The following is a 27,738-nucleotide window of genomic DNA, read 5'->3' as shown; positions in this document are numbered from 1 at the left end:
AGCAGATGATTCATCCCATTACCATTTAAAGATACACAGCACTTACATAATCTTTGTACCTCAGTCTCCCAGCAATTTACTTGTCCAAGGTTCTTGTGTCTGTCTCTAGTTAGGTAAAGCCCATCTCCACTAAGACAGGTTAATACCTATGCAATCATGATGCAGAAGAAAAAAGGGAGCCAAAACAAAGTTATACTTGTCCAAGAAATTCTTAGCACTCGCTTCAGCAGCATCTTAATGAAATTAATGGAAAATAACAACAGCAAACTGGAGGAATACACAACATGGTATTCTTCCAACAAACAGAAATGCCACTGCCCTGAACTTCTGCCAATGGAAAACATGTCTTCCTCTCTAATTGACTTTGTGTTGAGCTCATGCTTTACTCAAAGCAGAATATTAGTGATGTAAGCATTTCTTTTTTCTCTGCACTCCTTTCCTGAAGGCATTGCCCTGGTATAAGTTTAGATAAATGAGGAGTACCAGCAGATACCACAAGAGATCAAACATTTATTTAATCAAAAAGTCCAGCAGATAAAACTATATACAATAATCCATGCATACTGGCCCAATTCACAAACATTTAAAACCTGTTTAAAACACAGTCTGCACAACAGTTGGACAGCAGGGCAGTTTAATTCAGTGAGGGACATAGTCATGTTTATATTTTGGATGCTGCTTGTAGCCTACTCTCTCCCCAGCAATAAGGCTCTGGATCACCCACTCTTGCGAGACAACAGGCAGCCGTAAAGCTTCTGCACACTTCAAGACACCAGCTGGGCAGGAAAAATCAGTCACCACCACATCATAAACACCCAAAGCAATATCTGTACAGGAGGAAAGACGGGTATCTGTCAGGTGAAGAAACAGGATTCTGCTCTGCAGCAGAACATCACAGAAGCATGCAATGCTAAATTACTTGGTTTGCAAAGGACCTTAAAGCTCATCTCATTCCACCCTCTGCTTCCTTCCACAGGAGCACGTTGCTTCAAGCCCCATCCAACCTGGCAGATCAGTGTGTTTCACCACTATGAATCACTCTTACATCTTCTCATTCCTAGGCAGTGAATTCTCATTTTAAAAGTCAAGACACACCTAGAGCAACCCTGCACCTCGCAAGAAAATATTCCTTTTAGTCCAGATAAAAATAAGGAGAAAATGAGTAGCCAACAGTATAGGCATGACCCTGAGTCTTGAACTCAGGCTGTGAGTACTAGGGCCTACATCACATATGGAGAGGGAGCTACAGCCAAGTTCAGAAGGACAAGGGAAGCACAATTTGAGAGAACACTAGAAGGGCCAGGAGCAACTCTTGCCTATTTCCCCCTTTCAACATAGGCTGGAAGCTGATGGCTTGTGTTCTGAACTGCTACAGCATCTCCTCTGCAAGACAAGTCTCCTAGGCATAATCTATATACAGATTACATTCAAGCAGCAAGCATCCGCCCTTTGCCTTCCTTTCTGCTTACAGACAACCTTGCAAACCATCCCACATGATTTTAAGCCATACTAAAGACCACAGTGGCATTTCCTTGAGAAACTGGCCAATGAGTACCTTTGTTGTGAGCATTTGAGTAATGCTGTTTAACTGATGCTGCTCCCCCTGTCATGAGAATTTCAGACCACAGATCCAGGAAGTTCTCTTGCTGGTCTGATACCAGGAGAACCTTCAGGTTATGGAATGGGTTTTCTCGTGGGTGCCTGTCAAGAGAAATGCAAACTGGTAAAAATATCCATTAGTCTAGTTACCTGATTTGCTCCCACAGATGTTTTTTAATTTCTTGCATATAATGACCCACTCTCTTAGCATCCTTCCTAAGTACTTGGAGTGCCTATCCTTTGTTTATAGAGAGTAACACAGAGCTAGACAGTGTTGGTGGGGGTGTGTGTGCAGCAGCCTATATCCAAAATTAAGCTGAACTCTTCCCTAATCTTGAACCACCTTTATTTTGTGCATATCCAAATTGCTCCCACTTTGACAGGGCTGAGCAGGAAGACATCACTCTCCTGCCCAAAAGCCTACAGCTATCTACAAATTTGTGTCTGCCCCTCAGCTTGCCTAAGGAGTCTGACCTCCTCTGTCACCTCAGAACACATCTTCTGGATTAGACTCCACAGAAAATGCAGAAGCTAGCTTCAAAATGTATCAAGGGTAAAGGAAATTAACATAGGAAACATCTTCTTTATGCATTTCTGAGCAATTAGAGAAATTAGCCAAGGGTGTGGGAAGCCTTGTCTGAATTCTGTCTTCCTCATGAGAAGACTGATGCCTTCCTTACTTCCAAGGAAACTGGTTTTTGTGTATATGGCACCCAAATGTACTTTGGCATTAGAGGTCATTGAATATCCAAGGAAAGAGATGGAAATGCTGTTCCTATATGGAACGGAAGTATAAGGAACAGTACTCGGGTCACTTTCAGTATTTGTAGCTATTCAAGAGCCTCCCAAGTGTAACAGGTCTCTCCAAGATTCTGTAGACTCAGGTCATGGTTATTTGGCACTCACCATTCTAGCAATTTTTGCTCCTGGAGGCTATATCCAGCTGGCAAAAGGTAATTCCGATAATTTTGAAGCTGGTTTGCATGACAGCTATCATGGACCCAGATATGAGACACACAAGGGATCCCTCTGGCAAGGCACAGCAAGTATTTCCGAGTTCGACAGTGCTGGTCCGCAATTAAAAGACACTTGTATGCTGCATTACACTTCAGGGGAGAAAAGAAGGCATGTAAACAGGAGACAGTGCTTGCAAAAAAAACCCCTAAAATTATCCTGCCGCTAAACAGTTTAAAGAAGAAAACAACTGGAACCCTGATTTTCACAGCCATATTATGTGAGAGGTGAATTAGATAAAGGTAGTACTAATCTGTTTAATAATATCCTATCCCAAGCTCTGCAGTTCACAGGCAAAAACTCTGCCTAGTAGTTTTTGTATCATAGCTCTCTTCCAGTTCAGACAAAAAGAGATGATGTACCTCTTAGTCTGAGACTCAGTAGGTCACTAGACAAGATTGCTTCCTCAAGCAAGATGTTCCAAAAAACAATTTGCCATCTTAAAAAAAAAAAAAAAAAAGTGAAAGCTACACTAAATTACTGTAGTTGTCCAAGTAGATCTGGTAAGTGAAGAGCTCTACCTCTAGTTGCTCCAAGGCACACACCTGTGGTGGGACCACATCTGGAGTACTTCATCCACTCTCAGGTTCTGCAGTATACCAAAAACACCAGATATACTGGAGCAGGTCCAGCCAAGGACCACTATGGGGCATGGGCATTGAAACACCTGACATACCAGAAGAGGCTGAGAGAGCTGAACTTGTTAAAAATCAAAAAGGGAGGGCTTGGGTGGACTTCTTAATGCATGTTCATGCCTGATAGGAGGTGTACAAAAGATGCAGCCAGACCCCTGTCAGTGTTATTCACTCCAAGGACAGAAGCAACAGTTACAAACTGAAATACAAGAAATTCCTTTTTTTTTTTTTTTTTTTCCTAACTGGTTCAAGCTGCCCAGACAGGCTCTGGTGTTTCCATCCCTGACGGTACTCAAAACACAACTGGACAAGGACCTAATCAGTCTGCTCTATTTGAACCCACTTTCAGCAGAGCAGTTGGACAAGATGAGCTATAGAAATTCCTTCTAAACTCAACCATTCTGTTGTTGTTCTAGATTAGTAAGTGAACCCTTACCTGGGTTTCATTGAAGTCTTCCAGGATATAGCCAGCGCCTGCTCGCAGCTGTTGTGCTATGTAATGTTTATCATATGGAGTCATCTCTAAAAAATCTACAGCAGAAAGTTCAATTTTTAACTATCATCTATCTGCTTATGTTCCTACACCTCAGTCTACAAAGCTCTCATCCATTCCAGTAAGAGATCCCAGCCATTCTCTCAAGAATATAAAGAGAAAATCATTGAAAGAGTAAAAAAAAAATAAGGGGGGGGGGGGGGGGCGGCAGCAGAAAAGGCAGCACACCACTAGCCAGGTGAGCACCCTGTTACTTCTTTGACTGCATGAAACATGACACCAGCAAAGGCTAACTGAAACAATCCATACATGCTTTCAAGTTCTATGCTTGCCAGCACTATCCCTTATGTATCAAGAACTTCCTTCCTATATTGTACTATTCTCACACTGCTGATTTCACCAATTTTCACACCTTTCTTGGCTTGCTGAACAGGCCTATGATCATCACTGATGTTGTCACATCTTAGGCCACAAGTTGGCTAAGTCAGAGACTGAGTCTTAGGTCCTTTCAGCAATGGATTAAAGAGCAAAATGGTAAATTAGTACTCACACAAATGTCTGATCAGCCAGTATCCAGCATTTTTCCTAAAGACAAAGCATTTCACTTGAAAATGCAACGAGTAAGATTTGCCTCACCTTCTTCCTCCTCACTGCTTCCAGTGGGACCATCTGATGGCTTCTGATGATTGAGCAATTTGTCACTTTGTGTTGACATGGTGAGAAGAAAGGCATAGCCCAAAAAGAGGGTCTTATTGTGGGGCAAGGGTCCATGGTCGCCCTCCAGTACTGGGGGATCTGCAGCATCTACACCTTCACAGGTGCTTGCCAACTCTCCACCTCTCATGGCCCCTGTAGAGAGACAGAAGCACAGTAAGTGCTTCATCTTCAAAGATATGTCTTACCTGGAGAATCTGTTCAACTCAGATACTGCAGAAGACAGAAAGGCAGGCTTGGGCTATGACTGCATTAGCCTAGGTAGGGATCTTTTACTCTTCTGGCTGCAAAGAATCTTCAAATCAAAACATGAAGGCCTAATGGGACAAGTTTTCAAGTCTTATCAATATCCTGAAACAACACTGACTGCTGCGAGGGGTCCCTTTAACAGCTTTCAAGGACTGACTAAAGAGAGAAGAGAGGGAGAAATCACAATATTAAAGTCAAAACATTTCTAAAAGGCAGAACTGAAAAGATGGCAAGCAAATACTCAGACTACGCTAAAAATATCTCTGGATGCTGAATGCATCCAGGGAGAATCCATCTTAAACTGTGCAGAGCAAAAAAAAAAAAAAAAAAAGGCAATTTAATCTACTTTTTAGTTATGGAAAGTGAAAAGATCAATTACAGAAAAAGCAGTGAGGAAAAAACTAGAATCCAAGTTCTCACCAGGCTTTGTCATTGCTGACTTGCGGCCACGTTTAGCTGGGGATCGTTCATCTTCAGAAGCCATAAGTTTTCTTTTCCCAGACAGTGAGACCGGTGGGGCACGTGGACTCTCCTGCCCTTTACGAGTGGGAGTTGTGCTGCTGCTGGAAGTGCTGGGAGAACCAAGGTTACTACGTCGCTTCCTCTTCCCCTCCACCAGATTATCTGCAATACAGTATGCAGGAATTAGTTGTGGGCTGTCACCAAACTCCACAAGCTCTCACTCTACCTATCTGTACAGAAGTGGCTGAACTCAATAATACCTAATATATACATCCCACCACCCTCTGACAGAAGAAAGCAAGAAAAAAAAAATACACCTTTCTTCTCAAGCCCTGTATCGTGCTTGTCTATTTTCCTCCCAGCACTGCTGGGACTTCGTATCAAAATAGCCATCCACCAAGTGTATATAAGTATGGCAAGCAACACTGTCCTTGAAGCAACCACATTCCACAATCTAGTCAATACCACTAAGTCTCTGATGCTGAACAATAAAAGGATCTAAAAGATATCATTATAAAGTACCAAAAGTATCACTGAATACCCAGAAACATTTAAACATTAGCAATTCAGATCAGGTACTAGAGTTACCTCAAAGGCACAAGACACAGAACAGCAGTCAGCAGCTCAACAGCACCTTTCCTTACCAAGACTGATGTCAGCTGCTTTGGTTAGGGGGGTGACAGGTTCATAAGGACCTAGCCCAAACTGCTCCCGGAGCTTATTTCCTTGTTCCAGAGAAAGGATAACAGCCATTCGTTTGTACCACTTCCTCTGGCCTTCCTTTTCAATGCAGTAGTACAGCTCTCCAGACTCCTTCCGGTGTCCCTTTACCACACCTGACAAGACAGCAAGTAACAGCTGTTAGCCAACCATATCCACACTTCTCATCCTCCTGGAACAAGCACCCATTTCTCACTACATTCAGCAACTCAGAAAATCAATGATGAAACTCAAGCACTGCTCTTACCTGCACTGAAGTACTCATCCTCAGAGAGTGCGGTCACCTCTGTCTCTAGTGGGATAGGATCACAGAGCAAAATATCTTTTCCTAGCACATCACACTCATATCCATCATCAAAGAGCAGCTTGTATTTTCCAGCTCCAACATCTCGGGTAATCGTCCCAGAATAAAAGTACCCATTTGAGGACCACTTTGCTACAACCCTGAGGCCCACAAAGCTGCTCCCAGTGGATGAGTCTGCACAGTCCAAAGGACCAGTGACCACTTGTAATGGGATTTCTGGAGAGTCACTTCGACGTAAGACACAGAAGCCAGAAGTGTCAGATTTCTCTCCTCCATCTGACAGGCGAACTGAACGAGTAAATGATTTCTCCTCAGGTGATGCTGTAGTTGAGAGATCCTCCATACCTGGAAGTCCAGCTAAATCTCTGTAGAAAAAAGTCCCAGATAGGGGAGGAAAAAAAAAAAAAACAAAAAGACAAAAGCATTCCCAGAAGGATCTGAAAAAACAATAACTAAGTATAAAATACTTGGCTGAGGTGCTTGCAGCTGCTACATGATATAAAAACTAACTTCTGAAATACTCAGTACTCCTTTTCCTCTAGGATGTTAAGACAGAAGTTCCCCATTCTCTTTCTTGCAATAAATTAAAGTTACAGTCTCCTTTTTCCAGGATACCTTGTTCCTGTTGTTCGAGATGGTGGCCGTCCTCTTCTTCCTCGTCCACGAAGTACCACAGGCGCTCTGCCAGCCGGACGAGTGCCAGGCATAGAGTCCTCATCTTCCTCACAAGGCAGTGCTCCTGTCTGGCTAACTCTGAGTGGTGATGCAGGCTGCCCAGCTCCTTTCCTAGGGCTAGAGAATTTATGAGTTAACTGTTTTGAGAATAGAAGCCAGCTCACTAGGATCCTCCCATTTTCTTGATCATCCCACAACATATCCAGAAGTTTGCCTCTTTGCTGCTAACGTGCAAAGCAATGCCTCACAAGGAAACAAACAACTCCTTCAGGAAGAATAGATACAAAAGCATCTATTTCTGTTCATCAAGCCAGATCCTTTGATTTAGGTCTACCCTGTTTCATACTCACAAGCCAGATGTTCGTTTCTGCAAAATATCTCTTCCTCTTTTCCCAAGACTCTGCACTTACCTCAGTTTTCCTAAGATGCCTCTGCCAATGGGTAAAGCAAACTCTCTGGTTTCTGTTCCACACACTTTCCCTTTGACAGCTCCAGTTCCTTGCCCAGAGCTGCTGCTGCTGCTACTGTGCATGGCAGAATGACCACTGCTTCCTCCACTGGATGTACGGTGGAGACTTGAGGCCTTAGATGAGAAGGAGCTGACATCACCAAGGTCCCCTGAGGTCAGTGACGAGCCCCCTGCAGTTCTAGAGGAGGACATGTCAGTCTCACATTCCTGGCACTCCACTACGGGGTCCTCAGTTTCCTTAAAAGAAACAAAAAGAGGTTTGTCAAAGATGATGCAAGTGCTAGATGCTTTACAATCACCAGTCCAAAGTGCAGATAAGCTGTGACCACATTCATGAAGCTGATGACAGCCACACAGACTTCAGTCTGAGCTAATCCACAGTAGACAGTGCATCTCTCACTACAGGCCTGCAGCTGCTCTGTATCAAGAAGTCACATTAAGAACACAGTCAGCAGTGCAGTGGAATACATTCAGTGCAGGTAGTGCAGGGCTGCAAGTGCGAGCTGCATGTTGAGCTCTGGGGGGCGAGAGCACCAGGTAAAGGGCCATGGGATCTGGACACTCGGAGGCACAGCAGGAACAGAGGACCCCCAGAGCTTCCCACATTTTTCCAGCTTAGACTGTAAGGGTTTTTGTAAAAGCCCAGGGTGCCCTTTGCTCAAGGTCTCTCCTTGGAGGTACCAGCTCAAGCTGGGATTTTGTTATTTAGTTATTGCAACAAGATTAAATTGAGGAAATCTGATCGGACTGTGTGAGTGTGGGGTGTGTAGGGACTCAAGCAGGCCACCCATCAGCTCACTGGAGATGTCCACTGTGCAGGGGCCCCAGTCCCAGCTCAGGTGGTGTAGGTGTGACTGCTGGAGTGGCTCCTGATTGACTGGACAAGGAAGTTTCCTTAGCAACAGGGCAGAGCTTGGCTTGGAATCCAATTGGTCTGGTTTTGAGTAATTCCCACCCTTTGAGAGTGTGAGACTGCAACAAATACATGAGACAACAGGAGCCTTTGGTTGCATATAATCCAAAATCAGTTTTAGACAGCTTGTCATCTGGAGTTATTAAAGTTTTATGGATATAAAAACATGCATCTATAAAACAGTGATATCCACTGTTGGTAGATAAAGCAGAAATGGTTATATGATTGTGATTACACAAACTCTGTAAGCATATTTCAGGACACTTAATTCTCCATTTTTATGTTACAATAAGGAATTTAGTGTGTAGTATCAGTTTTAAAAGTACTGAACTACTTTATCCTTTTGTGTCATTACTCACTGTGACTACACAACACAAGACTCTCAGGTTATTTACCTATATAGAATAGGGTAACATTTTATTGCCAGCAGGCTAATGTGATTACTATGCCCATCAAATCAGCATTTCTCGCTATTTTTCATGATTCTTCAAAGACTTTATGATCAATGAATATACATACTACAACACAACTGTACTATTAAAAGGCTGGTTTGTTCCTCAGTTTTAAGTTGATTTTTGAAGACGTCTTACAGAATCTGGTACACAGGACTCAAAAGACTGTGGTTACAAATGAAACAAGCTAAACTATCTTACATAGTTCAATTTTACAGGAAGAAGTGATTTTTGCTTACTAATGTAATTTCTGCTCATTCTGAAATATCTCTATTCTGCCAAAACTCCAAGACTTTTAAAAAAATTGGATGCACATAGTTAAGTCTCTTGTTGAGTCCTTTGAGACCTGAATGAGTCTTCAGAACATATGGCATGAAATATACCAGCACCAAAATCACAGCTTTTGCCATTCACTAAAAGGCCTGCAAGTTTGCTCATGAAGAAAACCTTGTCATCATAGCACAGGGATTTGCTCATTTAACTTGTTTTCTGCAGCCACAACACATTCTCACTTTAACTACTTCTATTTTTCAGCCAATATCTCATTCAATTTAACCATGAAAACAGGAACTTGCCTCAACTACCTTTCGTTCCACCTCTGCACCATTGACGTAGTAAACATCTGTTATAACACGCGTAACAACAGTGCGCACTTCTCGAATGGTTCGCATGTGACGACGCTGAACTCGGCCTTTGGGTGGATGAAGAAGGTTAAATTCTTCCTCTCGCTGTAATAAAGAGGATAGAGTAAAAAAAAAAAACAGACCACAACAAAAACTAAACTATTTCTGAGTAGGGCTACCTCTGCAGTAAGCATAAACCTACATACCCATACCATGTTAAAAATACAGGAATAGGGAACCTTTAAGCATCTTTTTACAAATTAATGCAACAACACAAGAGACCCTACACAAAGGAGAACTGAACTCATTTTGCAGACAAGTAGAGGAAGGGAAATAACAACAGTCCAAGAAGAAAACAGCAAACTTGTTTAGCATGGCTTCTGATACTCTTTGATTGAGTAGACTCCCAGACATATGACATCAATCTTGCACTGTCTTTTTATGGCCACGTTAATCTCCTATTTCCCACAAGACATATAAGTCTTCAAACAGGTTTAGTAAAAAGCAATTTTGCTAGTCTTACTGTTGATAAAAAACCCAACCCCAAACAAATACAATCAACCAAACAATCAAAACTTGTCACATTTTTCCAGAAAATATATATGGACATATTTACTTCCCAAATTCATGCCACCCAGTGAGTATTGCTACCTTAGCAGTTGATTCAGGACAGCTTGTGACATTAACATTTTAAAGGTCCTTGGCCTTTTTTTCAATAGAGAGCCAACTGTTAATGAATTTACTACCTGAAGGGATACTTTTCTGTCCTAAAGTAGTAAAATACAGGCAGCCCTCATCCCACCTGACTGCGCAAAGAGTCCGTGTCATCTCCAGAGGTGTTGACAAGCTTTTCCCCACTCTCGTCAGTTTGAATGTTCACATCTTGCTGCCCAGGTCTTTGCCCAGACATACTGGTTCCCACTTCCACCTGTCTACAGATTTCTTCTGATGTTTGTGTTGCTGTTGTAACAGTTGTTGGGATAAAAAGACAGTCTGCTGTAGTTTGGATCCCTTTATTCTTGATGTTCTCCCACCTCTCTTGACTTTCATCAGTTTTAACAGCCTGTCTTTGTTTTCTCTGCATTCTTCTCCCATCTTCTGCCTGAGTTCTTACAACATCAGTTTCCATAGACTCTCCAGTCCCTGCATCAGAAGACTGTTGATGACTGTCCTGCTGAATCCTCAGAGGAATTGGGATCTGTCCAGCACTGCCATCTGCCTTCTGTTGATGGTACTGCAAACCACCGGGATTTGTATGTAATTCAGCATCTTCTTGCGTGCCAGGAAAAATGGACAGATCCCCCCTGCAAACCAGTTACACACAGATCAAAACAATTGATTAAAATAAAAACAAGACAACCAATATGATACCACTCAAGTCAAAGCAGCATTTAAAAAACCCCACCTTGGCAGTCACTCAATTGCTTCTTACAACTGTACAGAATTCAGAGAATCAAAATAATAAAAAAAAAGTTTCAATACTTCTCAAGTGATACACAGGGTAGTAAAATATGTGGCTGACAATGTACAGGACAAAGTGCTTTTCAAAACATAAAAGTTCTTGCTACACTCCACACATTAGGCACCAACTCTGCAACTTTCTGGAAACATGTCATCTTGCAGTTACTTCAGGCTGCTCCAGTGCTTGATTGGCTTGAAACTGATAATCTTACGTAGCAAGAAGACCCAGCAGCATAAACACAAATGCTTTCTAATGTTTTCATTAGAATTTGTCTGCTCCGCCAAAAGTAATGCCTCTGCCAGGTACTATAGGGGACACTCTACTGAGCCCAGCTACAAGTATGTATTTGGCTTCCTTCGGGTACTTGAGGATTTTGAGGAGTGACTGTCTTCCCTTCTGGCTGTACCTCACACAGTGCTGGAACTCCCTATTCATTATGGTCTTCAATGTAAGTGTTGAAATTCATGTTACTCTTTCTACACAGACCAAGACCTCACTGTTCCATCAAAAGACAGAATGGAAAACACTGAAGAAGCAGATTTCTAGTTCTCCAGGCAGCACCCTCGTCACCATAACATATGCAGCCATACAGTCCTTTGGAAGGGTCAACAGCAGCAGCAACAACAAACAAACAAAGCTGGTCAGAAGATCTTAGGAGACAGAAAAGGTATTTAAACAGCCTTAAATATGATCTCAATTTTCTCAAACCAAAGACTTCAGAGAAGCATATCAGTCTTCTGGAATAACATGGATGCTCAATCAAAAAGTAAGCCTGATAACCATGTGAGACATAAACACACAGATTTAGTATACTTACCTCATTGTCCCCAACCTTCTAAGTCATCCAAAGAAAATGGCTTAATGCAATTTCTTTGATGTAGAAAATGCATGGATATAAATCCAACCAGAACTGGCAGGCAAAGACTGTGAGGAGTTACCTAAATGTAGAAGTGGAAAGACCATGACCTCTGGCCTCATCCTCCCGACGAACTTCACAGACACGATTAAACACAGATGATGCTTTCTGAGAGCTAGCAGTACAGATTTCAAACAAACAAACAAAAAAAATGCATCAGGAAATGAGAAAAACCCTCATACAGCAAAACAAGAATTCTCTAGCTCCTTGTGAGAACAACAAAGAGCATTGAGTTTGCTGACCTAGACAGCCTCAGAATGAGTGAGATGATCTGTCTCAAAGATCAAGAAAGAAGCTGCAATTGCACAAGCATTTCTGTCATTTCTGCATACACCCTAACAGCCAAGAGCAATGGAACAATTCTGGGAAACATTGTGTGGAAAACTGCAGCATCATCAGGAGTTTCAGCATCTATTGCTTCTGGCACCCACAAGGAGACACAATTAGACCCTTTATGGCTTACTTCTCCGGAATTTCGTAACATTTCAAAAGTACTGGGAATGACAGTCATAAAGTAGACCCTGGGAGTTCATGTTCATTCCATACCTACAAAGATAACCCATCCTAAACCAGCAAGAAATGACTATCACTGGTTCTCAGCATTGAGGTATGATAACTATCTAGCCACCAATCCTATAACAAGAGATACTGAGTTTACTCCTAAGTTTTCTCGCTACTTCAAACCACTGTTCTTCACTTGGATGACTACAGGTCACTGTCCTCCTACTGGGATTCCTGTTACATACAAACTTTACTTCCTGTAAGCTAAACCAAGCAACACGTGAGGTAAGATAGATATATACAAAACAAAAGACCAGAAGGGAATAACTCAATGTTTTGGTCAACATGTTTTAACCTGTGATTATACCAAAAAGGCAATTCTCTTTCAGAACTTCTCAGAGACTATTTGCAGAAAAGTGCACCATAAAAGAAAGCAGAAACCCACATACTTGAAATTTAAGAGATAAGTAAGGCAGACATGCATTCTGGACTGCACAAGACATGAATTTCTGGCTTTGACTACAATCAGACAGAGGCAAAATGTTGACATTAGTAGGAACCACAGAGCCCATAATGAACAAATGGGGTTCCTACTCTGCCTATGGAACTAAAACCTGCTGCAAGAGCCAAAAAGTCAACATCATGTCTACTGCTAGAATGCTCCTTGCTTCTCTGCCTAATTTTTTTTTTCCCTGAGGCTGACAGTGTGTGGAAAAATAATCTGCCCAGACCTTTGTATAAACTCTGCCCAGCAAGAAGCCCAGTTACCTGGCAGCAGCCTCAGCAGCAGCAGCAGATCCATCTTTCCTGTCACTGGCTGCAGGCTCTGAAACAAGAAGGAAGGGAAGGATGATCTGGGTATCATCCAGAAAGATTCTCCTGACCTTTCCCAGCTCCATACACTCAGTGAAGAGAGGCCGAGTAATACTGGACAAAGGGTACCCAGGCTTCCCCATCCAACTTCTCAGAACAGACCTACATTTCTGCAAGTTTCAGACTATTAGACTGAATGCCACTGTTCTGATTAAAACCCTGTTGATCTTTTTTTTGGTCCAGATTATGGATAAGTCCAGAGAAAGAAACAAAGATGGTAAGAGGATTGAACAATCCCTCCTACAGAGACAGGCTAAGAAAGCTGGGCTTCTTCAGCCTGGAGAAGGCTCCAGAGACACCTCACTGAAGCCTTTTTGTACTTAAAAGGGGGCTTATTAAAAAAAAAAAAAAGGGAGAGAGACTTTTTCTATGGGCAGATAGTAATAGGACAAAGCAAAACAGTTTCAAATTAAAAGACAAGATAATTGTATTAGATGTTAGGAAGAAATTCTTCCATGTGAGGGTGGTGATGCATTTTGACATGCTGCCTGGAGAAGCTGTGGCTGCCCCAAGTCTGGAAGTGTCCAAAGCCAGGTTGGATAGGGCTTGGAGCAACCTCATCCAGTGGAAGGTGTCCCTGCCAATGGCAGGGGGTATTGGGACTAGATGATCTCTAAGGTCCCTTCCAACCCAAACAATTCTATGATCATACTTTCTTTTATATATATATATATGTTTTCCCTCCCAGCACAATCAAACTTCACTTCTTGTACTGTGTACCACTGCCACTATATATCACAATTTGTAGTCTGCTGGAAATACCTTTCCTCACAACAGAGACCTCTCCTCTCACTTCATTCTTGCTTAGAGCATTGCAGAAACAGAGAAACAAATTTAAGTGACACTGCCCAAAAAGAAAAATGAGAAAAATTACAGGGACTCAGAGACTGTCTTGGGGAATGCCACAGAGAGGTTTTGAGTTAGGGCTGAGATCCAGTAGGACCCATACACTTCAGGTTTCATCCTCTTACTTTCCAAGCTGAATGGCAAGGACTCCTCGCTCCCATCATTCACAGGCGTAGCAGGGTTCATTCGCAGAGAAAGTTTTGCATCCAACTCAGGAACCACACCAGACTCTCCTTTCTCACACATTTCTGACACATCTGCTGATACCACTGCACTTTCCACAGTGACATTGCTGGTCCCCATTGTGCCCTCTGCTGTAACATCACTGGTTGCTATAGTGCTGTCTGGGCAAGTATCATCCACTGAAAACAGAAAAACAAAAACAAGAAACAAGAAGTAGCTACTATCATTCACATTGCTGAGGTTGAAGTCCTATTTTGAGTTTGAAGACACTTCAGTACATGCATTATTAGCAATGCTGCAGTAGTAGAAATTCTGTAGCACAGGTATTATCCTTTGCTTGTGATAGAATAATTTACTACTAACCAAGCAGATCAGACTTCTTTTCATCCAGCATTTGCAGGGTGCTGTTTTGTGAACCTAGCAAAGTCCTGATAAAAGATGATGAATACTGGAAACAATCTTCTTGTAGTGCTCTCTTTTGCAACTCAAAAGGCTCTTTTACATTCTTTAATGGAGTTGTATGCAGGACCACATAGTAAGTGCAAGGAAGACATGCTCCATACTACCCTGTACTCAGGAAGCAAACAGTTCCACCAGAGACTGAGAAAACAAGACAAGGAAACTGTGGGGAAGGCATAAGCCCTCCCCATAGGATGGGAGTGCAGCAGTGTTTTTTGACAAGGTAGGTTTGAGTTATCCTATTAGATCCTGTACCAAGAATCAAAAGCTTCCAGGCTTTCATTGCAGAACAGTCATTTGGGTCAAACTCACCAATTGGTGTGCTGTGTCTCCTGGGTCCCATTTTGAGATGGCCAGTAAGAGGTGGTGTTATGCTAGTTAAGGACTGAATGACATCACCCTCCTTTGGCAAAGTAAAATGAAACAGGGTTCCTAAAAGACACAGAGCACGACAATTAGTAATTTCAAGGGTCTACTTCAGTTCAAATATCAAAAGCACAGGTTCGCCGTGCTGTGGAAATAGGGAAAAGCATAACGCTGGTACTGTACAAAACATCCCTGAATAGCTGCTCTAACTGATATTCCTCACATTTTATGTGGAAAATCTCTCAGTGAAAATCTGGACGGTGGTCAACTTGATGCAGCTGTTCCCAGGTGCCAGATAAAAGGCAGACTAAATCTCCTGACAGAAATTGCTCTACAGAACGCAGCTTCAGCATTCAGAGATGTTCAGGATTTTCTAGAGAAAAGGGAAATGAGGTCAAAAACAGAAATGAAGGTTAGGACAGAAATTAACTGGCAGAGCTACATGTTGCCTGAATTGATAACCTCACACAGAATGATGGCTGAGGTGGCCTATCCCATCAGGGAAACCATACCTTGATGGATTTACTATGTATGGATGTTGCAGAATTTAACAAATAAAATACATAAAAAACCTAGTAAAATGCTCTTTCCTTTCGCCTCATCCCATGCATTTATTTGCAAACTTTCAACATCATAGAGAAGTAATTCACGTAATCTTCTTGTAGAAAAATGCCCAATCAGCAAACAGCTATGTATCATCTGTTTGAAAACTCAGAAAACCACCATCTCTCCAGCTATCACAAGCTTTAAAGACATGGCTGAGCAATTGCAACATCCTGAAGACCAACACAAGAATTTCAGTGTATTTTTGTAGTGGGTAGGTAACTTCTAGCACTATATTCACATACTGGAAGGCAAACCACCCCTTCCTCATGAACTGCTCATGAACGCCTGTGGTATCATGGTCTAGAGTATGCCTCCATTTAAGAAGTGTTTTATTTAAAACTGAAGCAACTCCATTGAATACTGATTGATTTAGCTACCATAATCCCCTCTAACCTGTAAGTCCACATTTGGCAGGCTAGTAAAAAATGATCAAAAGAATTTATTAAATGATCACCAGTACAGGTGATGACCAACAACATAAACTAATTACTACACCAAGGGATACCATGAGAGAGAATAAAAACTTTCACAAGAACTGAAAAAAATATGAATGGCTCACCTCAAAGTTTAAACGCTTTCATTCACATTACAGTCTCAACTGTTCTATCAATGAAAACAGCTAATCAAAAGTAATAAACTTTCCTTATGTTCTTATGACCATCAACCTGTAATAGATTTAGATCCACCTGGAATTGAATATGGCAAGGGATGTCAAAGACAGCAAGAAGGGCTTCTTCCAAGAACAGCAGTAGCAAAAGGAAGCCTAAGGAAAAGGTGGATTCACGGCTGAATGTGGCGGGTGCCATGCTCATGAAGAATACAGAGAAGGCAGAGTTACTGAATACCTGTTTTGCTTCAGTCTTTACCAATAAGGCCAGTGCCCCAGAAACACAGATCCTGAAAACAAGAGAGAATGTATAGAGAAAGGAAGGCTCCCCCTCAATCAAGGAGGTAATTTCATCCTGAAATGACAAATCTGACACCCACAATATATATGAGCCCTGACAGGATGCACCCAGGAGTGCTATGGGAGCTGGCAGATGTTACTGCTAAGCCACGCTCCCTCATCTTTGAAATGTCAGGGAGTACAGGAGAGATGCCTCAGGATAGAAAGATAGCCAGTGTCGCTCCAGTCTTCAAAAAGAGCAGGAAGGAGGACTCGATGAACTACAGGCCACCGTTACATCTCTGTCCATAGAAATATGATGGAATAACTCATCCTGGTTGTCATCATTAAGCAAATGGAGGAGAAGGTTATCAGGAGTAGTCAGCATGTACTGACCAAGGGGCAGGCAATAAAGCTTGACCAATCAGATTGCCTTCAGTAATGGAATGACTAGCTGGGCAGATGAGAAGAGAACAGTGCATCATGTCTACACCACCTTCAGAAGACTTTTGACATTGTCTCCTGAAACATCCACACAGGTAAGCCCAGGAAGTGTGGTTTGGATGAATGGACAGCAAAGTTAATTGAGATCCGGCTGAATGGCAAGCCAGGGGGCTGAGACTTCATAGCCTGGGGCTGTGGTTGAATAACTGAACCCAATACGTAGATGAACCAAAACTTATAGAAGTGTAAAAACTCATAACCGGGATCCATCTTGGATTTGATTCAGTGTAGCCCCAGCCGGGCTCTTGCACTGCCAAAACTGTATCTTTTCAATAAATAACTATTTTATTCCTTTTGCTCTGTCTAGTCGCTGTTCCAAGTCAGCCTTTCCAGGCAACACAGAGGGCTGTGATCAGTGGTGCAGAATCTAGCTAGGGGTCTGTAGCTAGTGGTGACCCCAGGGGTCACTGCAGGGTTCAACCTCAGCTTATTTGTCAGTGACCTGGATGAAGGGACAGTGTACCCCTGACAAGCCCTCACCCAGTTTGCGCTTACTGATTTATGCTTCATAATTTGTTGACAAGGGATCACACTCCTAAAATATTTATTATGAAAATAATTATTATGGTAACAAACCTGGTTTAAGAGTAGAGGGATGCTCTACAACTCTTCATACCTTAAGGACTGAGAGCAAATACCACTCTACATACTTTTCTGCCACACTTCACGAATCTGAAGGCAATTATGTAGAAAATCTCAAAAGCCTGAACTCACTCCTAACACCAATCAGCCTTTTAGTGTAATACAAATGCATAAAACACAAACAAGCATTCATTTCCAAATTCATTTTCTTTAAACAATGGCTTATAGTTCTCCTTCAAAAGTAAACCCAGCCAACTGTGATGCATGCAAATTGCACTTGGATTTGTGCAAGAAAAAAAATTAAAATATTTTGAGAACAGTATGAGAGGCGTAATATTATCTGAAGTCAAACACAATTTCACAATTTTGTTTACACTCTCTTAAAAACAAGTTTTGGATTGTGAATATTGTAAAAGACCATACAGAAGTGGAACCTGATATTTAACCTTGTTACATAACTGCAGCTATTTATCTTAATCATAATTTCAGCAGTGTACTGCCAAATTTATTGTTGTATTTAATACAACCCATACTGTCCTTAAGTTCAAAGACAGTACTCTTCTCCTGACTATGCCAAACTGTCCCAAAAAAGATGCAGTCCCAAATGCCGTGGACTTGTTCACAGAAAAGTTCATCTTGGATCTCAGAATGCAATGGAGTTAAAACACCTTTGAACTTCCTCACCAGTATTTTGACTCGGTCCCCTCAAAGCATTATTGTCTGTACAGTAAAGCTATTTTCCCTTCTTTCAGTTAAAGGAAATTAAGAATATTGTAGCAAAAACTTCATAATTCAAGTTAACATTAAATAACATTTGAGGTCCTACAGTCTTTCCCTTTCCCTAACAGGGTTCATAGAAGGGAAATACATATTCTGACACTAAAATCATTCTTTGTTGATTCTCATTTAAGGACTAGAGAAGCATGTTTAAAAATGAAGCCAGCTAAGAGGCACAAGCTCCATGAAACAGGTGTAGTATCCCACAGCTTGTGTAATAACACACAGCATGTTAGATTATTTCAATGGGTCATGACAATATCTGATGAGCCTCAGCTTGTGTGCAAGTGAAAACACATTTTACTTCAAAAAAATCACAAGAAAAACTTGCTATATTGGTTTCTACCTCGAAGTTGCTCTGTACACCCCCAGAAAGAAAATCTTCCTCTGAGAATGAAGAAAACAAAAAAGAAAATACGGAGACCTACAAGAGGGAAAAGTGCTGACTACCACACACCTTATTCCTTTCAAGGACCCTGCTGTTGTTGCTTCTTGAGTGGGGGAGAAATCACTAAAATCCCTGAACATTGCCAAGGTCATAACGTTTTAAGTTCTTCAAGCTGTCCTGCATTTCTACCATAAAGTAGTGAGTCAGGAACAAGAATTACACCACATGGGAAAATAGCAAAATCATGTTCTGCATATAAGACAGTAAAGTGTAGTGCTGCTCTCAAGAGAGAAACTGCTCAACTTGTATCAAACAGCAATGCTCCTTGAAAACATTGAGGATTGTATACAGCTGTCCTTGACATTATTCAAGATATACACCTGTGAACTACTAACCTAAATTCACTTACCACTGGACGGACTGGGGAATTCAGAAGTTGCCTTCTGTGGCTGCATTTGCTCTTGTTGCTCCAGATTCCTTGTCATAACGGTATCCTCCACATTCTTTGGGACCTGATTCTCCTGCTGAACTGCTTGTGTTTCAAGCCCTCTCTCTTGAAGCGATGGCTGATTGCTTATTATCATTACCTGTCCCAATTCTGAACAATCAGGATGGCTTTTGGCACACAATGCCCCTTCTGACTGGACATTACTCTTTAACCTTGGAAGCAAATTGTGCTGCTCCAGTAACTCCCCTACTGAAGGTTTAGCTAAAACTTCATTGAGCTTTGCCATGTTTTCTGCAACAGCCTTAAAAGACAGTTTATCCGTGTTCTTTGCCTCCCCAGCAACAGAAGTACCCTTCAAAGCTCCTTTTCCCTGACATTCTGGTGCAATCTTTTCTAATTCCTGGGCTACATTATTGCTATTTTTACAAGAATCATCCACTTCTGTATCTTCGTGACACTGTCCTTCCCTTTCAAGAATAAACCCACGAGAAAATGTTATATTAACAAGAGACCTATCTTCCTTTATATGCTTCTCCTTTTCTTGCAGTTTTTCTTCTCGTTCTTCACACTGAGTCTCAGGAACTGCCATAGGTTTGGAAGTCTCTTGAGCATATGACAAAATTTCAGGCAGACAAGACTGATCTGCAGCAGCCTGACTTCCAGAAATACACTCAATCTCTTGATGAACTGTAGGGGCAAATGGCTCAACTCCTGCAACACCTGCACTAACAAACTGTCCTACAGGCATCCCTGTAGTCTTTAAATCCTCATTTTTTGCTTTTTCACAGTTTTCAGAGGGTGCTTGATCACCTGCATTCACTTTCAGTTTTATTTTATCATTCTCCACAGAACAGAGTCTTGAGTCTGAGGCCTTGCATTCAGAAATCCTCTCTACCTGTGTGGTCTCACTGTCTTGGCCTATATTCAGACAGCCCGAATTGACATCTGTATTCGTGGGCTGGCTACATGCACTTGCAGAAAGCATCAGTTTACAGGACTCAGGAGGCTGTGACACAGAGTCATCTGTAGACATTTTTGACAAAGCATTTGTGGATCCAGAGAGATCTCCTGGTAAGCATAAAGGGGTTAAAGCAACAGATTTTTCTTCTCCTTCATGCTTCCTCTCCGGACTCTGAGTCGGAACAAAGATATCCTAAAACAAAAAAAGTGGGACATGAAGTATTAGGGCATCCCAAGTAGGACTGCATGTTCATTATTCCTAAAAAATTACACTGGATTATGGATCAGAGCAGGTTTAGCACAAAACTAAAAACAAACATCCAGAACCTTTTCCCACACATTTATATGAGCCATGATTGACCTGTTTTTGCTGAGAAAAATTATCACCACACATTACTATTTAGTACATCCGTAGCAAAGTGAGACACAATCCTTGGTATCTTCCACTACCAAATCACAAAATACAGGGCAAATAATGGCAAATTAGTAGCTATTTTTACTCAAACAAACAAGGTTTCTGGGAAGATTCTCTATGATAACTGTTATATTAACACGACTGCTGCTTTCAGCTAAGGAGAAACACTGCTTCAACTAGTGATGTTTCTAGCAAGTTCATGAGATTCATAATATTTAGGTATAAACGCAAAACCTGTCTGTTAAATCCTTTTGAACAGTTATAATTTCCAGAATCAAAATGCATAAAGGAAACAATGGATAGCAAGAATAAGCAGCTTGGAAAATGCAGTAAACAAATTCTGGCCTTGTAGGAGAATAAAAATGCTTTATTGTGGAACAGCTTCCCTTTCTCCACGAAAAATGATGCTAAGGTCCGGCCCAATAAAGAACTAATTTATGATGCAGTTTGAGATGCAGGATGCCCAGTTCAGCATAAGAAGGCAGAAGAGTCTAAGACAACAGCCTCTCTGTTCCGTAACTCCCTATGCCCTCTTAAGCTGTTCTGCATTTTCTCTGCAGTAAAATTTGCCACACAATATGACTAATATATAACTGCAACTGGTAGGAATAGGGAGGTTCACGAGAACCAGCTTAGTAGGCAAGCTCAACACATAAGAACAGAGGTTGCTCAAACATCTTCTGCATCAGCTGTATAAAAATCTCAGAAAAGCTATATACATGAATCCTTACATGAGAGAATTCTGGTTGTGATGGTATAGGTAAAGATCCAGGAAAGAAGGTGGGGGCACTCTGGGACACTGGAGTTGAAGCCTGTGGCTGAACGAGAGGTCTTGGAGGGATACAAGTGAGGGCCATCTCCACCAGCATATCTCCTCTCTGCTTTTGCATCAGTTCTCTTTCTTCTGCAGGGATAGATATATCCATCTGTTCATCTGGTTTGAAAGAGCAGAAAAAATACTAGCACTAAATTCTTGTGTTCTACTTAAGTTTCCAGCATTCTACTAAAACATTTGTCTTCAGTGGTGCATCCAACTTTGTAAAATCTTGTCTCCAGGGACATTATTTTTGTAGGGGGAAAAAAGAGAACAATAAAAGCATCTGTATTCCTGCTTTTAAAGGGGGAAGTAAGTGTTTTGTTACAAATTCATATGACTATTTTGCTATAGGTCTAGAACTGCTACAATTAGAAAAAAGTGTCAGAAATTTATAAAAAAAATATTTTTCTGAGGTATTTATTTTCCTTCTGCTATTTTTATTAAAATGCAACTAAATTCAGACCCCAAAATAACAAAATATCTGTTCTAACAGTATTTCACATTCTGTGACAGGAATCTCTCAGAAAGGAATATTTGATTTTGTATCATACTAAAAGCCGGCACAGATGGATATCTTGTACCTGATGGTAAATGCATGCTTAGAGAAAATATTTAACAACCAACATATCATATCGAGTAATTTCTTTTTAGGCATCACAATTCAGGATACACACTTACAGCATATGAAAGGTTTTACAAATATTGTGGAAGTTGTCTGTAGTAAGGTAAAACAAATTATATGATGTAATTCTTATCTGTCCTTCCTACTGCCCTAACAGTACGGTCTTAATACAGGTTTCTGCCTGTAGCAAAGAAGGAAGATAATTGCCAGCAGAAATCTGTAAGCCATACAAAGCATTTGCCATCTTTCAAGTGAAGGGGCACTATCAACAGTACTTATTTTATTATGACAGCTATGCAGGAAGTATCAATAGCAGATAGAGAATACAGAGAATCATAAACAGAGCCACAAATATAGATCTCCCTTCATCTACCCCATTACTGTTCTCATTCCTGTTTTACTCTTTAAATATAATGTTAACAGATTTTGCAAAGGCTGCAAGCTCTAACTAAACCAGTGCATAGAAACATGACCACAGACAGTATGCAGTAAAATGTTACCTTCTACTTGCTTCTGTTCAGTAGGACTGCTGGGGACAAGGGCACTCGGTCCAAAGGAAACAGAAGGAGGAATAACTAGGCCTGAAGAGACACTGCAGACCAAAAGGAAACATGGAAATGAAAACCACACCTCACTAAAAAATGCATTAAGTTCTCCTCCTATCAAGATCCAGCTTGTCACAATACAACTCTTCTCACGACAGGCAAGTGTCAGGTGTTCATCAGTAAGAGACTAGTGACAGTCAGGGATCACAAGGCCACCATTATCTCATTTCATTGCAAAATAATGCCATGCCCCTCTCATAGTGCAAAATTAAAACACTGATTACTTAAAATCAAGCACAAGTTCTTGAATAATGAAGAGGCTAGGGGGAATGCACTACTGCAATGAAATTCTTGAAAGAGTTTGGCAAATTTTTGCTTACGTGGAATGACCCTCCTGTACAAGGAATGCCTGTCCAGAGAGCTGCAGGACCTGCAGACTGCGGGCAGGGGTGCACGCCAGAGAACTTCCCTCTTCAGTCCTGGTTATCAGACAGCCGCTCCCTGCAGTGGCTTTGAACAAAAGGAAATAAAGATAGAAAGATAGTCAAAAACCACAGTGATCAGAAAATTCTGAGGAATTAAACTCGTGCTATTGCACAGCTCCTTCTCAGATAGGCAATGATGAGCTGATTTTCAGACCTGGTGAAGGACTGCACATAACAGTTTAGTATGTGAAATATGAGCACAAAATAGTTCAGATGAAAAAGAAAAATCTGGATGAATTTTAGACTGTACAAGTCTTCCTACCTGGGAATTAAAAAAAATCCCCAATGGCTCCAATATCAGCACACCTGATCCAGCGCTAGAATGCAAATATAGGCAAAGTTCTTGTAAGAAAAGATACCTTGCACTGACAACTGACACAGTGTGAGAAGAGGGTTGTTACTGAATGTTCTGGATACAGAAGGTTCATTCACATGAACAGACCAGAATAGACAACACTGGACAGAAGTTTGTCTACACTAGTTATCCACATTGGTGCGCCATTAAAAAGACACAGCATTATTAGTTTCAGAAGAGGATAAAAGTTGGGTTTTCATTTTGCTCAAGGGGCACAGAAAGGAAGGAAATTAAATGTATTTAACAAGCCAATAACCATTCTAACAGGAAGTGACACTTAGACATTGTTCCATACTTTAGTGAATGAGGCTGTGGCCTTTCATTTCCAAAGTGTTCTCAATTTTAGCAGAAATCATATGAAGAATACTCACGATGCTATACACCCCAAAACACTACATGTCTATAAAGATCAAGTAGGTATGCTTATAACCATCTCTGGGATGGACATTTTGGTTCTGCTTGTTTACTGTTACCTGTTGCATGATTTTCAGGAAACATCTCTTCCTGAGTTGACAAGATATCTGACTCCTCATGACCAGAACCAAGGGATTCCTCAGGTTTACTAGCATCACTGACAGCTGTTCTCTTTCTGGTATGCTCTTCTGCTTCCTGCAGAGTTCTGGAAATGCAAGACACAGTCTTTGACATGAGAAATTCAAAATATGAAGTAAGGCCACAACATTGTAAAGAAAATCAATCAGTAACAGATAGAAGGCATTCACTCATGTATAACACAGGAAAAAAAAAGGAGAGAAGAAGGAAGACCAACTTCTCCTTACAAAGTAACATTTTCATCCTTGGTAAGTTATACTTTCAGAATTGTTTTTTATGGCTTCTACCAGTCTAAGCGATGGTTAAATGGAATGCAGATTTTTCTACTGACTTTTATTCAATGCAGATTCTAGGAACTCAGTTTCAGCTCTTTAATGTGATTTTGCAGCAGAATACAACAATACAAGATGAGCTTAGTATTATATAAATTGTATAGATAAATACTATTCAACAAACCGAAGTTTCACACTCAAAAACAGTTAAAACCACAAAGCTTACAATAGCAAATACTGAAAAGCATCCTGGAATACCCACCACTTAGCCTCCAGACTTCTCCTGTGAAGCCAAAGCCCATGCTACAGTGATTAAGTTATTTCAAGATAACTTCTGTGACTTAAAATGAATTATCACTTCTAGTATATTCCAGCCATGCCGCTTTAGGAAAATTACTGGCATATTTTATTACGCAATGAACTTCCCCTTAGAAACAAACCTATTGATATCTTTGTGTTTAGGAGTTTGACATCACATCTTTTCTCACCAAAGAATGCTGAGAGCACTCCTTAGTCAGCACTGCTGTAAAACATCTCAGTAGTACATCATCTTTCCCTTTACCTTTCTCTTTTGCCTTAAACCCTCTCCCACATCTAAAAATCTAGTAAAAAAAGATACACAAATCAGCTTCTAGAATGTCCACAGAAGACCTACAGAGAAAACAGATTGTTTTACCTTTCAGACCTCTCTGCCTGGCTTTCCAAAGTAGCATGTGCTTCTGTGCTGGAGTCAGTTTCTGTGTTGTCCCCACAAAGTTCCAGGAAGAGAGATATAAAAGAAAAATATTTGTTACTCACATCACCTGGATTAATATACAAATAAGAAAATGTAGGTCTGTAATTTACACAAACACCAAGGCAAGTCTTATAAGAAAAAAAAAAAAAATTAACTATCTACGATAAGGAAAAAAAAAAAAAATACATGAAAAAAAAAAAAGGATGAGGTTTCTACCTGGGAGGGAATTCAGTATTGCCTAAATATTCTGGAAACACATTACGAAAGAAAAGTGAAAGAATCAACAATAGCCCTTGGACAGGTATAAGAAAACAAATTAATTATCCCAGAGGAAAGAGGTGGCAAAATTCTTTGCAACTACCAGTGAGCTGTGAACTCATTTTTGAAAACTACTAATACTGTATTTCCTGTCAAAAAAAATATAACATTTTTAATTTAAAGAAAACAGATTGTATGTACACAGCAGCAAGAAGACATCTATGATCATTTTCACTTACCATATTTAGACTCATTCGTCACAAGTCTGGAAGAAAGGACAGCAGGTCCAGAGTGAAGTTGATGCCTAGCATCTCCCTCATTGGGCACGAAGTCACCCTCAAAGTCCTGGCTCTGCGACAGCTCTAGAACTCCAAACTGCACCTGTGACATGCCTGTATCTAACACCAGACATCCATTACAAACGTGTATTTAAAAAAAAAAAATATTCAAGAGCCATCTATCACTTTTACAAGGGCAAAAGACATACCCTCTAACATTCAAAGTATTTAGGCTATTGCTGAAACTCTGAATAAACTAATCGATCCGATCCCAGTTGTACTAATTAAAATATGGTAATGGAATATGGACAGTGGCCATTAACTCAGGAATCTGTATTAATCAGCAAGGGCTTATGTAATGCCATTAGGAACTGCAGTAGACTTTCATTCCATGAAAAGAAAATAATCTTGGTAATACACAGCCTGGGTTTGAAAATCCTCTGATGACAACGACCATTACACCAGCTGATAATAAAGCTCCCTTTCCTAACGATCACAATGCATCCCTGCCTCTTCTAAACCACCTTCACACTCAAAGATCCCTTCTAACCATAATAAATCAACCATTTTCTTTTTTTTTTTTTCAAGCAGCAAGGCATACAAATCAACTTCCAGAAAAGGATGCCCATTTCTGACCTATTACTACCGGAGCAATTACCAGGTGAGACAAGTGAGTCGGCTCAATAAAACTGCACAGACGGTTGATCTGATTCAAAATCCAAAAAACCGACCTGAAATGAGTAAGTTACCTTCTACACACGGCGAAGAAACACAGTCCTCAACATCACCTTCACTTCGTTCCACGGCCTTTCCAAGGGCACTGCAACACAGAGACTCGCTAATGTCGCGCAGGGGTTCCTGCAGGGCGCCTTCCCGCGGCTCGTGCTCCACAAAGAGGGGTCACTTCACACCAACCAGGCGCTCCAAGCCCTCCCTCCGCACTGCACGTCCCGGCCGGGGCTGAGCACGGCCGCTACAGCACCGAGTCCGCCTTCGGCCTGCCCTCCTCACGAGAGAGATTTCAGCAGGCCAGAGAGGAGGCGGCCGAGAGCCTCCCGATGGCGGCTCCCGCGGCCCAGCCCGGCCCACCGCACGTACCTGCTCTCCCCGTCGGGCGGCGGAGACTCCTCCACTGCGCAGCCCCGCGGTCCAGAGGCGCTCGGGCGGGGCGCGCTCTCCATGGGCTCTGCAAGCAGAGCGCCGTCAGCGCGCCCGCGGCACCCGGACCCGCCGTGACCCCGCGCCCCACCCTTACCTGCAAGTCGCTCACGGGGCGCCCGGCTGTCGGCAGGACCGCAGATGATGTCCTGCAAGACAGAGGCGGGGGAGACGTCAGAGCCGGGCCGAGCCGAGCCGGGAAAGGCCGGGTGGTGCTGCCACCACGCCGAGCGCTCACCAGCACGGGGCTCGGGCTCCGCCGGGCCGGCAGCCGGCGGGCCGGCACCCCGAGCCAAGCTCGCTCCGCCTCCGCGCCCTGGGGCTGCGAGTCCTCCACGATGAGAAGGGGAGTGTTCTGCTGCGAGAAGCCAGGGTCCAGCTGGCTGCTCCCGCCGCGCTCCATGCAGGGCGCCACAGGCTGCGGAGCCCGGCCGGGTCCTACGCCAAGCGCCCGTCGCCCAGCCCAGCCGCACTTCCCGCCGCCGCCATCTTGCCGCGCGCCTATTGGCGCGCGCGACCCGTCCGCCCCGCGCTGTTACCGGGGGGAGGGGGGGGGGGTGGGCACCGGCACCGGGACCCAGGAGGGTGGGGACCGGGACCGCCCCGGAGCGACAACGGCGGCGGGCTGGGAGCTGCGCCGCCCGCTCGGCCTCTCCGTCAGAGACCAGGAGAGACAAAGAGCCTCGCGTCTTCGTCCGCGGAGCTCGCTCGAGGGCGAATGCAGCGACCTGGCGCACATGGCGGGCCAGGGGGTGGCGGAGGTCCGGACCGGGCGCCGGGTTCGGCCCGGGAAGTGTCCGCGCGGTGCCCTCCCGGTCTTTTTTTCATCAGAGGTACACAACAGCCCCGTGCTCGGGCACCGAGCACGGACCGAGCACTGCGTACCCCGGATAGCCACCATCGGGTGCGTCTTTTCTTGAATATCACAGGAGAGTGAAATCTGATTAATTTCCCTGTGTTTACATGATTAAACGGTTATCGAAGAAGCCTTGCGCGTAATTCTACAGTATTGTTGTCTTTCCAGCATTCACCTTCTTGCCTGAAAATAGTTAGTTTGAATAGCCTAATTTAAATCTACTTTTGCAAGTTCCCTTTTTTTAATTTCTGCACTTCTCTGTATTTTATAGATGAGAATTCTGTATATTTTGTTTTAAAATCTGTTGTAG

At 42.3% G+C, this 27,738-nt stretch overlaps 1 protein-coding gene across 2 annotated transcripts; it reads right to left on the bottom strand.

Moving 5' to 3' along the window:
• Positions 1-639: 639 nt before the first annotated feature.
• TP53BP1 (tumor protein p53 binding protein 1) lies at positions 640-26,975 on the bottom strand. 2 transcript variants are annotated; one of them, XM_062501102.1, is made up of 27 exons: positions 26,811-26,975; positions 26,670-26,721; positions 26,513-26,600; positions 26,164-26,234; positions 25,377-25,534; positions 24,819-24,901; positions 23,786-23,937; positions 22,859-22,988; positions 22,434-22,525; positions 21,226-21,428; positions 19,081-20,272; positions 14,875-14,994; positions 14,046-14,282; positions 12,970-13,027; positions 11,723-11,815; positions 10,125-10,626; positions 9,275-9,427; positions 7,276-7,571; positions 6,806-6,982; positions 6,134-6,555; positions 5,811-6,002; positions 5,125-5,328; positions 4,378-4,590; positions 3,685-3,779; positions 2,506-2,705; positions 1,556-1,701; positions 640-827 (listed from the first exon to the last, which is right to left on the bottom strand). In XM_062501102.1, exons 1-27 carry the CDS (start codon positions 26,973-26,975, stop codon positions 640-642), a joined length of 5,682 nt encoding a protein of 1,893 aa, XP_062357086.1. The 2 variants fall into 2 exon arrangements, with proteins under 2 accessions (XP_062357086.1, XP_062357085.1); XM_062501101.1 differs by having other exon boundaries at positions 23,792-23,937; positions 26,513-26,721.
• Positions 26,976-27,738: the final 763 nt, after the last annotated feature.

The sequence above is a fragment of the Cinclus cinclus genome, chromosome 13, assembly GCF_963662255.1.
Source record: "Cinclus cinclus chromosome 13, bCinCin1.1, whole genome shotgun sequence".
Taxonomy (NCBI): domain Eukaryota; kingdom Metazoa; phylum Chordata; class Aves; order Passeriformes; family Cinclidae; genus Cinclus; species Cinclus cinclus.
The sequence above is the reverse complement of the archived record's forward strand: the minus strand, read 5'-3'. Positions and strand labels throughout refer to the sequence as shown.